This window comes from Mobula hypostoma, chromosome 15, assembly GCF_963921235.1.
Source record: "Mobula hypostoma chromosome 15, sMobHyp1.1, whole genome shotgun sequence".
In the NCBI taxonomy this organism is placed as follows: domain Eukaryota; kingdom Metazoa; phylum Chordata; class Chondrichthyes; order Myliobatiformes; family Myliobatidae; genus Mobula; species Mobula hypostoma.
Genome location: NC_086111.1, coordinates 15,866,086 through 15,880,030, shown reverse-complemented (window position 1 = coordinate 15,880,030; position 13,945 = coordinate 15,866,086). Strand labels below are relative to the sequence as shown.

Here is a 13,945-nt window from a genome sequence, read left to right as displayed (position 1 = left end):
TAGAAGGAGTTGCTTAAGAGCATTGTATCTGCTGGCTTCCGGGGGGGGGGGAGGGGGGGTACGACGCTTATCACCCTGGTCACCATAGAGCTATCTGATGATGTGACAACATTTTTCATGTTGTCTTGTGAGATTCCCTGCACTGCAAACTGGTCTTTGCCTGAGCGAGCCGAACAACAGCATGCTCCTGCCAGAATTCAGGGAGCTTGAAAGCAATGGCATTTGTAAAACAAGTGAAATCACTCTGGAATCGTCCGGAGGAGCGTCAGCGTTACCAATGTAGGAGTATCGATAAAAATCAACAGGAGTGTAATTACTTCTAACATACACTTCATTTGTCCTCCCATATGGTGACGTATATATATCAGAACCACCCCCCCAAATGTAATAACATTCAATGTAACGCGTAACATACACAGCGAACTTAACCCTTAACAGTCTGGGTGAATTCTGCCCAGTGAAATTCTAGAAGGGCTACGTAAGAGGGAAAAGTTAGACTGATTTTAGAATAGATTGAAAGGTAAACACAACATCGTGGGGCAAAGGGTCTGTCTATGTTCTGGGCTCATGGCAGTGTTTACCAGTGGGCTGCCCATGTTAGAAGGCCACCACGATAAAAGGACAGTAGAGGATGGTGAATAAGAGCATGGATATTACTGTCAAGCATAAAGGAGTTTTCTCATTCCACATTTACCTGCTTACAGCAATGAAAAATTGCATACTTGTCCATGCTTTTTAGTCAATGGCTTTGAATGGAATATGTTGAGCATCATAAGTTAAAGTCAGGAGGACCCATTCTGGGAAGGAGGGAAGAGAAAAGAACCCATTCTGAGGAGGAGGAAGGGAAGAGGAGTCATTCTGGGGAGGAGGGAGGGAAGGAGACCCATTCTGGGGAGAAGAGAAGGGAAGAGGTGGTGACAAAGGGTAGTGATACATTGGGAAGATCGGGTCATGGAGCCATACAGCACAGAGAAAGGCCTCTCAGCCCATCCTGTTCATAAATTATAGTATAGTTTGGATCGGCACTCTTGAAGTACCCATCTATACAAATCCTGTTCAAGCACTCAGTCTGTAGTCTTCCATGTCTTAGTGATTGGAGTGCTTGTCTTGATACTCCTTAAATATTGTCAGAGACTCATCCATCAGGCGGGGGGGGGGGTGGGAAAGGTAAAGGGGGCCGGAGAAGAAGGATTCTGATAGGAGACCAGACCATAGGAGAGAGGGAAGTAGGAGGAGACACAGGGGAAAGTGATAGGCAAGTGAGTAGAAGTAAAAGGCCAGATTGGGGAATAGAAGAAGAGGGGAGGGGGAGGGAATTTTTTTTACCGGTAGGAGAAATCGATATTCATGCCATCTGTTTGGATGGCTACCCAGATGGAGTATAAGGTGTTGTTCCTCCTCGCTGTAAGTGTCTTCATCATGGCACAAAAGGAGGCCATGTCAGAATGGGATTGGGAATCAGGAAGTTCTGCTTTTGAAATATGGAGCAGAGGTGTTCTACAAAGCATAGTATATTGCCTCATTAAAGCTGAATTCCAGAGCCAGATCTTGGGAATTATGAGTGTGGCCCATTGCGGCTCCTTATTATCCCACATAGAGCTAAACAAGTTGTCCACAGATGTCTGCTAGTCCTATATGCCCACAACTGGCCCATAACCCTTTAAGCTTTTCGTATCCATGTGCCCAACAAAAAGTGTGATGAATGTTGTTGTTGTACCTGGCTCGATCACTTTGTCTGGCAGCTGATTCCATACACAGAGTGCCCTCGGCATGATGAAGTTGTCCTCAGTTCCCTTTTGATCTTTCCCCCTTCTCCCCAAACTCTTGCCCAAACCTGTGCCTTCCCCTCAAGATTCTGCACATCTCTATGTCCCAACAGGAGAATTGGTGACTCAGTACACCTTTCCCAAGAGAGTTATGACCAGTAATGGCGCGTGGGCCAGCTTGACTTTGAATGCTGTCCTGGTTAAAAAGAGAGCTTGTAAGGCATCGATTAGGTTCTCCATGATAGGGTCATTCAGGAGGATTCTGATCCAGGAAAACTTGACTGTGTGGATTCAGAATTGGTTTGCCCATCGAAGACAGAGGATAGTTGTAGACTGAGTATTCTGCCTGGAGGATGGTGGCCAGTTGTGTTTCTCAGGGATCTTTTCTGTGACCCCTGGCCTTTGTGAACTTTATGAATGACTTGCATAAGGAACTAGAAGGGTGAGTTAGTAAGTTTGCAGATGACACAGAGGCTGGTGGAGCTGCGGAGAGTGAAGAAGGTTGACATTGGTTACAATGGGGCATTGACAGGATGCAGAGCTGGGGTGAGAAGTGGCAGATAGAGTTCAACCAGAAAAGTGTGAAGTGATTCAATTTAGAAGGCCGCACTTGAAGATAGAATACAGGGTTAGTTGCCAGATTGTAAGCAGTGTGGTGGAACGGAGCTATTAGAGTCAACATCCATAGATAACTCTAAGGTGCTGCATAAGTTGACGGAGTTGTTAAGAAGGCACTGGTATGATTTCCTTCATTAGTCAGGAAATTGATATCAAGAACCATGAGCTACTGTTGTGCCTCTATAGAACCCTGATTAGACCACATGAGGAGTATTGAATTCAGTTCTAGTCAAGTCATTATAGAAAAGATATAGAAAGGTTAAAATGTCAGAACACCATTCTTTGCCATAGGATGAGCTCTGTGCTATGGTGTTTGATGTCTGTCTGTAGTGTTCAATGTTCTGTGCTGTAGTGTTTGATGTTCTGCGCTGTAGTGTTCAATGTTCTTTGCTGGAGAGTTTGATGTTCCCTGCTTTAGTGATTGATGTTCTATGATGTAGTGTTTGATGTTCTCTGCTGCAATCTCCGATGTTTTGTTCCATAGTGTTTGATGTTCTGTGCTGCAGTGTTTGATGAACTGCACCCTAGGGTTCTGAAAGGGGCATTGTTAGAGACTGTGGCAGCATTAGAAATGATCTTTCAAAAATCATTGGACTCTGGCATGGTGCCAGAGGACTGGAAAATTTCAAATGTCACTCCACTCTTTAAGAAAGGAGTAAGGCAGCAGAAAGGAAATTATAGACCAGTTAGCCTGGTTGGAAAGATGTTAGAGAATATTGTTAAGAACGAGGTGATGGAGTACTTGGTGACACAGGACAAGATAGGACAAAGTCAGCATGGTTTCCTTAAGGGAAAATCCTGCCTGATGAACCTGTTGGAATTCTTTGAGGAGATTACAAGTAGGACAGATAAAGGGGATGCAGTTGATGTTGTATATTTCAACTTCCAGAAGGCCCTTGACAAAGTGCAACACATGAGCCTGTGGTGTTATAGGAAAATTGCTAAAATGGTTAAACATTGGCCAATTGGAAGAAGGCAGTGAATGGGAATAAAAGGATCCTAGTCTGATTGGCTGTCAGTGACTAGTGGTGTTCCGTAGGGGTCAGTGTTGGGATCGCTTCTTTTTATGCTGTATATCAATGATTTAGATGATGGAATAAATGGCTTTGTTGCCAAGTTTGCAATTGATATGAAGATTGGTGGAGGGGCATGTAGTACTGAGGAAACAGGTAGGATGCAGAAGGACTTAGACAGATTAGGAGAATGGGCATGAAAGTGGCATATGAAATATAATGTTGGAAAATGCATTGTCATACACTTTGGTAGTAGAAATAAATGTGTGGACTATTTTCTAAATAGGGAGAAAATCCAAAAATCTGAGATGCAAAGGGACTTGGGAGTCCTTGTGCAGAACACCCTAAAGGTTAACTTGCAGGTTGAGTGGGTGGTGAGGAAGGTAAATACAATGTTAGCATTCATTTCAAGAGGTCTAGAATACAAGAACAAGGATGTGATGCTAAGGCTTTATAAGGCACTGGTGAGGCCTCACCTTGAGTATTGTAAACAGTTTTGGGCTCCGCATCTTAGAAAAGATGTGCTGACATTGGAGAGGGTCCAGAAGAGGTTCACAAGGATGATTCCAGGAACGAAAGGGTTATCATACGAGGAACATTTGATGGCTCTGGGTCTGTATTTAACCTTATAACCATATAACAATTACAGCACGGAAACAGGCTATCTCAGCCCTTCTAGTCCATGCCGAACTCTTACTCTCACCTAGTCCCACCGACCTGCACTCAGCCCATAACCCTCCATTTCCTTTCCTGTCCATATAGCTACCCAATTTAACTTTAAACGACAACATCGAACCTGCCTCAACCACTTCTGCTGGAAGCTCGTTCCAAACAGCTACCACTCTCTGAGTATAGAAGTTCCCTCTCATGTTACCTCTAAACTTTTGCCCTTTAATTCTCCACTCATGTCCTCTTGTTTGAATCTCCCCCACTTTCAATGGAAAAAGCCTATCCACGTCAACTCTATCTATCCCCCTCATAATTTTAAATACCTCTATCAAGTCCCCTTTCAACCTTCTATGTTCCAAAGAATAAAGACCCAACTTGTTCAACCTTTCTCTGTAACTTAGGTGATGAAACCCAGGTAACATTCGAGTAAATCTTCTCTGTACTCTCTCAATTTTGTTGACATCTTTCCTATAATTCGGTGACCAAAACTGTACACCATACTCCAAATTTGGCCTCACCAATACCTTGTACAATTTCAACATTACATCCCAACTCCTATACTCAATGCTCTGATTTATAAAGGCCAGCATACCAAAAGCTTTCTTCGCCACCCTATCCACATGAGATTCCACCTTCAGGGAACTATGCACCATTATTCCTAGATCCCTCTGTTCCACTGCATTCTTCAATGCCCTACCACTTACCATGTATGTCCCATTTTGTTTAGTCCTACCAAAATGTAGCACGTAACATTTATCAGCATTAAACTCCATCTGCCATCTTTCAGCCCACTCTTCTAACTGGTCTAAATCTCTCTGCAAGCTTTGAAAACCTACTTCATTATCCACAACTCCACCTATCTTAGTATCATCTGCATACTTACTTACCCAATTTACCACCCCATCATCCAGATTTGTTGGATTTTAGAAGGATGAAGGAGGATATCTTTGAAACCTTTCGAATGTTGAGAGGACTAGGCAGAGTAAATGTGGAAAGGATGCTTCCCAGGCTGGGAGAGTCCAGGACGAGAGGATACAGCCTCAGGATAGAGATGCATCCATTCAGAGCAGAGGTGGGGAGAAATTTCTTTAGCCAGAAGTGGTGAATTTCTGGAATTTGTTGCTACATGCAGCTGTGAAGGCCAGATTGTTGTGTGTATTTAAGGCAGTGATTGATAGGTTCTTGATAGGACATGGTATCAAAGGCTATGAGGAGAAGGCCAGGAACTGGGGTTGAGAAGGAGAAATAAAGGATCAGCCGTGATTGAATGGCGCAGCGGACTTAATGGGCCAAATGTCCTAATTCTGCTCCTATGTCTTATGGTCTTATAACCTGTACTGTAGTGTTTGATGTTCTGTGTTGTTGAGTTTGATGTTCTGTGCTGTAGTGTTCTACATTCTGTGCTGTAGTGTTCTACGTTCTGTGCTGTAGTGTTCTACGTTCTGTGCTGTAGTGTTTGATGCTTTGAGCTGTAGTGTTTGATGTTCTGTGCTGTAGTGTTTGATGCTTTGAGCTGTAGTGTTTGATGTTCTGTGCTGTAGTGTTTGATGGTCTGTGCTGTAGTGTTCTACGTTCTGTGCTGTAGTGTTTGATGCTTTGAGCTGTAGTGTTTGATGGTCTGTGCTGAAGAGTTTGATGTTTTGTGCTGTATTGTTTGATGTTCTCTGTTGCAGTGTTTGATATTCTGTGCTGTAGTGTTTGCTGTTCTGTGCTTGTGGTAAACCATGTATATATGTTGTAACTCGGTTACCTGTCTGGACACGCCCCTCTGCTGACTGCCCCTGTGGCTCCTCCCACAGAATCCTGTATAAAGGTGTTCGCCTTGCCCCTCCCCCTCAGTCCGGGGGCAGACACTCACTGTGGAGGTCGTATTGTACAGCGAATAAAAGCCTTTCAGTATTTTACCAAACCTCAGTCTTTTGGAGTAATTGAAAGTGCTTCAGTGCTATAATGTTCAAAGTTTTCTGCTCTAGTGTTTGATGCTCCGTGCTCTTGTCTTTGATGTTCCGTGCTATAATGTTCGATATTTTGTGCTGTAATGTTTGATGTCTGTGCTGTAGTGTTTGACGTTCTGTGCTGTAGTGTTGGATGTTTGTGCTGTAGTGTTGGATGTTCTCTGCTGTTGAGTGTGATGTTCTATGCTGTAGCTTTCTACGTTCTGTGCTGTAGTGTTTTATTTTTTGAGCCATAGTGTTTGATGCCTGTGCTGTAGTGTTTGACATTCCGTGCTGTAGTGTGGGATGTTCTGTGCTGCAGTGTTTGATGTCTGTGCTATAGTGTTTGATGTTCTCTGCTGTTGGGTTTGATGTTCTGTGCTGTAGTGTTTGATGTTCTGTGCTGTAGTGTGGGATGTTCTGTGCTGTAGTGTTTGATGTTCTGTGCTGCAGTGTTTGATGTCTGTGCTATAGTGTTTGATGTTCTCTGCTGTTGGGTTTGATGTTCTGTGCTGTAGTGTTTTATGTTTTGAGCCATAGTGTTTGATGTTCTGTGCTGTTGAGTTTGATGTTCTGTGATGCAGTGTTTGATGTTCCGTGCTCTATCCTCTGTGTACTGTGTTCTGTGAGTGCCCGACTTACCCTGTAGTCACTGGAGGTGACATAGAAGATTGGCAAGAAGGCCAGCCAGATGATGCAGGTGGTGTACATGGTGAACCCGATGAACTTGGCCTCGTTGAAGTTCTCAGGACACTTCCTGGTTTTGAATGCATACACGGTGCAGAGCACGATGAGGATGACAGTGTAGGTCAGGGAGGTCAGCATGCTGGACTCCTTGGTGTTGCACTTGAGGGTCACAACATCCCTCTTGTCAGGTGTGGTCTCCTTCCTGGTGCCAGGTACTTCCAGCAGCAGCCAGACAGTAACCACAACCAGCTGGCAGGAAATGAGGCCCAGGCAGATGGCCACCTGCGAGCTGGGATTGATACAGCGCGGCCTCTGCGTCCCGTCCTTTACACCATTGAAGATCCTTGCAATGCGGTTGGTCTTGGTTAGCAGAGCCGAGTAGCAGACCGCAAAGGAGGATCCGAGCCCCAAGCGACGCAGGGTGCAGACAGCCGTCGAGGGCTTGGCGATGAAGACCAGTGTCATGCTGTAGCACATGAGGACCCCAAAGAGGAGGATGTAACAGAGCTCCCGGCCCGACGCCTTCACCACAGGTGTGTCGTTGTTTTTGATGAAGATCACGAAGACCGCAATGGTACAAGCGAAGCCCAGGCAGGAGATGGTGAGGGGGCCAATGGCCCAGGCATCCTCCCATTTGATGTACTCCTCGGGAAGGTCATAGCAGGAACTGAGGTCCTCGGTGGGCCAGCGACCGGGCCCGCAGTCCACACACGTGAACTCATCGTAGAGGTACTCATAGGGGTGGCAGGCAATGCACAGCCAGCAGCAGACATCACCTGGCTGCATGCTCTTCGCTTCGTTCTTGGCGCAGGGGTCGCTGCATTGGGAGGTTGGAATGGACGCATTTGCCCAGGGGATCAGGCCGGTGTTCAGTGTCAGGCCTTCATCCCAGTAGCCAACTTTCTGGTAGGTGTACCGCCCGCCTCTGTTCTGGAAATTGAAGATGTTGTAGCGGCCAATTCCGTCTCCATACGCGTCGAATCGGATTTCACTGTGGGTGTCGTGGGGTCTGAATGGAGCTGTGGGAACAGAGAAGAGGGCATCTTAGATAAAGTAGACTGGTGGGGAGACTAGATCAGATCAGGAGAAACATTTGCTGCTTCAGTTCGCTTTGTGTGCTAGTCGTGTCACCCCTTTAGAGGAAGGATGTTGAGGCTTTGGAGAGGGTGCAGAAGAGATTCTCCAGGGCGCCGCCGTGATTAGAGGGTGTGAGATTACACCAACTTGAGTTCTTTTCTCTGGAGCAGAAGCACTGAGGGGAGACTTGATAGAAGCTTATCAGATTTTGAGAGGCAAAGACAAAATCTTAAAGTGCGTGTGTTGGGGGGAGGAGTTGAAAGGAGATGTGGGAAACAAGATTTTAGGTGCCTGGAACGGACTGCCAGGGTCAATGGTGGAAGGAGATAACAGGGTGTTTATGGCAGAGTATGTTGGGAATGGAGAATGAGATTGAGATGAGCTTTATTTATCACATGTATATTGAAACATACAGTGAAATGTGTTGCTTCTAACAGCTCAGATCAGCAAGGGTTGTGCTGGGCAACCCGCAGCCCAAAGTCTTACACTTATGGCATCAAAATAGCATGCCCACAACTCACTAACCCTAACCGTACATCTTTGGAGTGTGGAAGGAAACGGAGGAAACCCACGCAGTCATGGGGAGAACATACAAACATACAGACAGCGGTGGGGATTGAAACCTGACTGATGATTGCTGGCACTGGAAAGTGATGCACTGACCACTACGTACTGTGGCACCCCACAGGACATGGATCATGTGCAGGCAGAAGAGATCTGGTTTAATTAAGCATCGTGGTCAGCACAGACGAGTGGGCCAAAAGGCCCACTTCTCTATTCAAAGGGTGGCTTGGATTCTGGCTGATAGGATCCTTACATCTATTTCATCGCTCCCAGCGGGAGTCACTCTCCCTCATCTGCTCGACAACCTGCTTTTAAAGCCTAAATGCAGCTGATCTGAGTTGACTTTGATTGTTGCCCTCTCCATCCTGTGTTACTTTTCCAGCCAGTAAACCCTCTCCCAAGTGGGATTCACTTCCTGGGTGAGGCCAGATGGTGGACTGGTAAACTACTTGAGTGTAAATAGGGCATATTTTGCAGAAGATCTCATCGACAAGGCAAGGACTCCGGAGACCTGGGTTAAGGAAGCAAATTGGCATTCCCTAAGCCATGGCATTAACATACTCAGCAAAGGTCTGGGCATCTCAGAGTAACCCTCATCCCAGTGGGAGTTTTGTGAACAAGGAGAGCTGCCAGCTACCTCTGCTTGACTTTTCCTTCTTTGGCTTTATCAGCCATTGTGAAGGACTCAGTTTTAACTTGTCACTGAGACCTTGTAGTTCAGCTAGTCGGAGAGGCAAAGGCTGTTGATATTGAGGGAAATGCATTACACTGTGTGAGTGCTGTATGAGCCAACACAGGACGACCCACCTCCCTCTGGAGTGTGGTGAAGACCCTATGCCCTCTCCAATTGCCCCATTGGAGAAGGCGGGTCCTCTCCAATGGCTATAGCCAAGAAAGTGCACAAGTTCCTCTACTTCCTCAGAAGGCTAACAAAATTTGGCTTTGACCCTCACCAATCTTTAGAGATGCTGCACAGAAGGCCTCCTATTCAGATGCACCACAACTCAATATGGCAAATGCTCTTCCCAAGACTGAGTTGTAAACACAGCCCAATCTCTACTCCCCTTTTTCACCTACACTTCGTGCTGCCTCAGGAAAGCAGTCAAAGACCACTCCCACTGCGGTCATTTGCTCTTCTGCCCCCTTCCATTGGGAAGAGGTACAAAGTCTTGAGAACACACAACACTGGGATCAAGGACGTCGGTCCTGCTGTTATGAGATTCTGCAATGGATCTATTATACGGCAAAGGAGAATGCTTGATTTCTCAGTGTGCCTTGTCATGGCCCATCCACTTTATTAGACTCTCTGCTATACTATAATTCTGTTTTGTTTTATGTTATACTGCTGTGATGTACTCATGTTTGGAATTATCTGTCTGGATCACAAGCAAGCAAAAGCCTTTCACTGTATCTTGGTACAAGTACAACACTAAACCAGTATTTATTAAGCAACATCACTAAGACAGAGTGGTCATTCAGCTCCAGACTCTGTGGGATCCTGCTGTGTTTCCTCTGTTATCACCCTGGCCACACTTTGAAACAGAATGTGACAGGGGCTGCACAAACTCGGGCTCTTTTCATTCCCACAAGGTAATGTTGCATCCCTATAAGACTCTGCTTAGACCACACTTGGAATATTGCAAACTCAAAGGATTCTGCAGATGCAGGAAATGCAAAGCAACACTACAAGATGCTGGAGGAACTCAGCAGGTCAGGCAGCATCGATGGAAGTGAATAAACAGTGGACCTCTCAGTCCAAGACCTGTCATTAGGACTGGAAAGGTAAAGGGCTGGAGAAGGAGGAATCTGATAGGAGAGGAGAGAGGACAGTGGGAGAAAGGGAAGAAAGAGGGGTGCAGGACGAGGTGAGGAGAAGAGGTAAGAGGCTAGAGTCGGGAATGGAAGAAGTGGGAAGGGGGAGGGAAAGAAACTTTTTTTACTGGAATGGGAAATTGATGTTTATGTCATCAGGTTAGAGGCTACCCAGACGGAATATGAGATATTGCTTTTCCACTCTGATCGTGGCAGAAGAGGAGGCCAGGTCTGACATGTCGGATTGTGAATGGGGTTAGGAATTAAAATGGTTTGCCACTGGGAAATTCCATTTTCTGTTGGACCGCAGGTGCTCAACAAAGCGGTGCCCCAGTTTACACCAGGTTTCACTGATGTAGAGGAGCCCACATCAGGAACAGCAGACACTATAGCAGCAAGTGGGGGGAGGTAAAGGTGTATTTGGTGGTGGGATCCAGTTGAATTGGTGGTGGGATCCAGTTGAATCGTGGAAGTTGTGGAGACTGATGTGTTGAATGTGAAGGACCATGGGGTGGTAGTTGAGGACAAGAGGAACTCTATCCCTGTTACAGTAGTGGGAAGATGGGGTAAGCGCAAATGTCCAGGATATGGAGAAGTTTTGGTGAGGGCAGTGTCAGTGGAGGAAGGGAAACCCCATGCTTTGAAAAAGGAAAACTTGTCTGATGTTCTGGAAAGGAAAGCCTCATCCTGGGAACAAATGAGGCAGAGCCGAATGAACTCAGAGAAGGGAAAAGCATTTTTACAGGAGACAGGGTAGGAAGGGGTATAGTCAAGATAGCCATGGGAATGGGTAGGTTTATAAAAGATGTCGGTAGATAATTTGTCTCCAGAAATGGAGACAGACAGATCAAGAAAAGGTGTCAGAAATGTACCAAGTGATTTTAAGGGCAGGGTGGAAGTTGGAGGCAAAGTTGATGAAATTGACGAGATCAGCGTGGGTGCATGAACAGCACCAATGCAGTCATCAATGTAGCGGAGGAGGAGTTGGGGAGCATACCCATGGAAGGCTTGGGACTTGGACTGTTCCACGCAGCCAACGAAACGGCAGGCATACAGTGGCTGCATCCCATGCCTATGGCTACTCCTTTTGTCTGGAGAAAGTGGGAAGATCTGAAGGAGAAATTATTGAGGGTGAGGACCAGTTCTGCCAGGTGGAGGAGGATGGTGGTGGAGGGGAACTGGTAGGATCTTTTGTTGAAAAAGAAGTGGAGAGCTTTGAGATGGAGGATAGAAGTGTATAGGGACTGGACATCCATGGTGAAACTGAGGTCATCAGGGCCAGGGAACTGAAAGTTGTTGAGGAGGTTAAGAGTATGTGAAGTGTTGTGGATGTAGGTGGGTAGGGATGGTACTAAGGGGGATAAAATAGAGTTGAGCTATGTGGAATATCTTGGAATATTGTGTTCAGTTCTGGTCACCTCATTATAGGATGTGGAAGCTTTGGAGAGTGTAGAAGGGATTTTGTTTTAGAGATACAGACCTTTCTGACCCAATTAGCCACATCATCCAGCAACCCACCTTTTACCCCAGCCTAATCACAGGGCAATTTACAGTGACCAATTAACCTACTGACTGGAATGTCTTTGGACTGTGGGAGGAAACTGAAGCACCTGGAGGAAACCCACACACACACTGGAAGAAAGTGTAAACATTCTCACAGAGGATGCTGGAATTGAACTCTGATTACAGCATTGGGCGTGGGAGTTCAAAGTTCAGTTCTGTCGTCATCCGTAAGGAGTCTGTACGTCTTCCCCGTGGAATGTGTGTGTTTTCTTCGTGCTCTCCAGTTTCTTCCCACAGCTCAAAGATTTACTGGTTAGTAGGTTAATTGATCATTGTAAGTTGTCCTGTTAAGCTCGGGTTAAATCAGGGGTTGCTGGGCAGTCTGACTTGAAGGGCTGGAAGGGCTATTCCCTGCTGTATTTCTATCTAACTAACGTTTCTGTGGCTCCTACCAGGATGTCAAGATGCTGCCTAGATTGGAGATCATGTCTTACGAAGACAGGCTGCATGAGCTAGGGCTTTTCTCTTTGGAGCGAAGGAGGATGAAAGGTAACTTTATAGAGGCGTATAAAATGATAAGATGCATAGACTGAGGGAACAGGCAAAGTCTTTTGCCCAAGGCAGAAATGGCTAATATGAAGGGGCATAATTTTAAGGTGATTGGGGAAAGTATAGGGGAGGGAACGGTAGAGGTATATTTTTTCACAAAGTGGTGGGTATGTGGAACACACTGTCAGGAGAGGTGCTAGAGCCAGATATATTAGGGACATTTAATAAATTCTTGGATAGGCACATGGATGATAGAAAGATAGAAGCCTAAATAGGAGGGAAGGTTTAGATTGATCTTAGACTAGGTCAGCACAACATCGTAGGCTGAAGGGCCTGTATTATGCTGTAATATTCTACGTTCTATGTTCACTGATTCATTTACCATCAAACTGGACTTTGATGATATAATCCTTGTAGAACTTCTTCCCGTTCATGGGCCTCATCTTCTCGCAGATGCTGGTGGTGTTGGGGCAGAGGGCCCTCTGCATGTTGTGCAAGGCATGAGCCATGGCATACACCGCGTTCAGCACGAACATGATCTTCGACTCCTGCTCAAACTTTGCCTTCTTCAGAGAGTTCCTCCCGCAAGCCAGTGTCCGTAAGCTGCAGTGGAACTTCTGTTCCCAGAACTCCCAAAACCAGGAATTCCGGCTGTTATTGTATGGGGTGAGGTTGACGAAATAGGTTGCAAACTCCTTGATGGGGTAAGCTGCCAGCTCGATGGTGATGGCTCCCTTGGCGGCCTCCTCATTTCCTCGGACCACATTTTCCAGTGCTCCCCAGCCGTCACTAGCCACCCACAGGTAGGACACATTAAGCCTGTGGGCGGCAGCCAGCAGTTCCCGAGCGTCCTCACTCTTGGTGAATAGGACCACAACCTTGGCGTTGGGCTTTTGCATCAGGGCCTTGATGACACCGTTGTATGACTTCTGGTTCATCGACCGGCCAACCTTCTCGGAGGTGGCAATGCAGATGTTGCGAAAGCGAGCCTCCTGCTCAAAGGCCTCAATGCCAGTCTCGCCATAGTCACCCTCGGATGCCACGGTGGAGACATAGGTCCAGTTAAAGAAGCGCAGGATGTCAGACATGGCTTTGGCCTGGTAGAAATCAGGAGGTACGGTCCGGGCAAAGTAGTCATACCGAGTCTTGTCACTCAACTTGGCACTGGTGGAAGCATAGCTGATCTGAGGGATCTGGAACAGGCGAAGTAAGTTGGCCACCTGAAAAAGATGGAGAGGAAAGTGATAGTGCACTTCCTCAACAGGCAGAGGCCTGGGCAACATCTTCCCTGTCAGGCAGAGGCCTGGGCAACACTTGCCCCATCAGGCAGAGGCCTGGGCAACACCTTCCTCATCAGGGAGAGGCCTGGGCAACACCTTCCCCATCAGGGAGAGGCCTGGGCAACACCTTCCTCATCAGGGAGAGGCCTGGGCAACACCTTCCTCATCAGGCAGAGGCCTGGGCAACACCTTCCCCATCAGGCAGAGGCCTAGGCAACTTTCCCCATCAGGCAGAGGTCTAGGCAACTTTCCCCATGAGGCAGAGGCCTGGACAACACCTTTCATGTCAAACAGAGGCCTAGGCAACTTTCCCCATCAGGCAGAGGCCTGGGCAACACCTTCCTCATCAGGGAGAGGGCTGGACAACATCTTCCCCATTAGGCAGAGGCCTGGGCAACACCTTCCCCATCAGGCAGAGGCCTAGGCAACTTTCCCCATCAGGCAGAGGCCTGGGCAACACCTTCCCCATCAGG

General features: G+C 46.8%; 1 protein-coding gene across 3 annotated transcripts in view; it reads right to left on the bottom strand.

Moving 5' to 3' along the window:
* Positions 1-13,945, bottom strand: part of grm2a (glutamate receptor, metabotropic 2a) — a 73,149-nt gene that overhangs the window by 20,310 nt on the left and 38,894 nt on the right. For all 3 annotated transcript variants that reach the window (XM_063067775.1, XM_063067774.1, XM_063067776.1), the window contains 2 exons: positions 12,575-13,412; positions 6,643-7,706 (listed from right to left, as the gene is read on the bottom strand). In XM_063067775.1, coding sequence (XP_062923845.1) covers positions 6,643-7,706; positions 12,575-13,412 — 1,902 coding nt within the window. The remainder of the gene's footprint in view (positions 1-6,642; positions 7,707-12,574; positions 13,413-13,945) is intronic.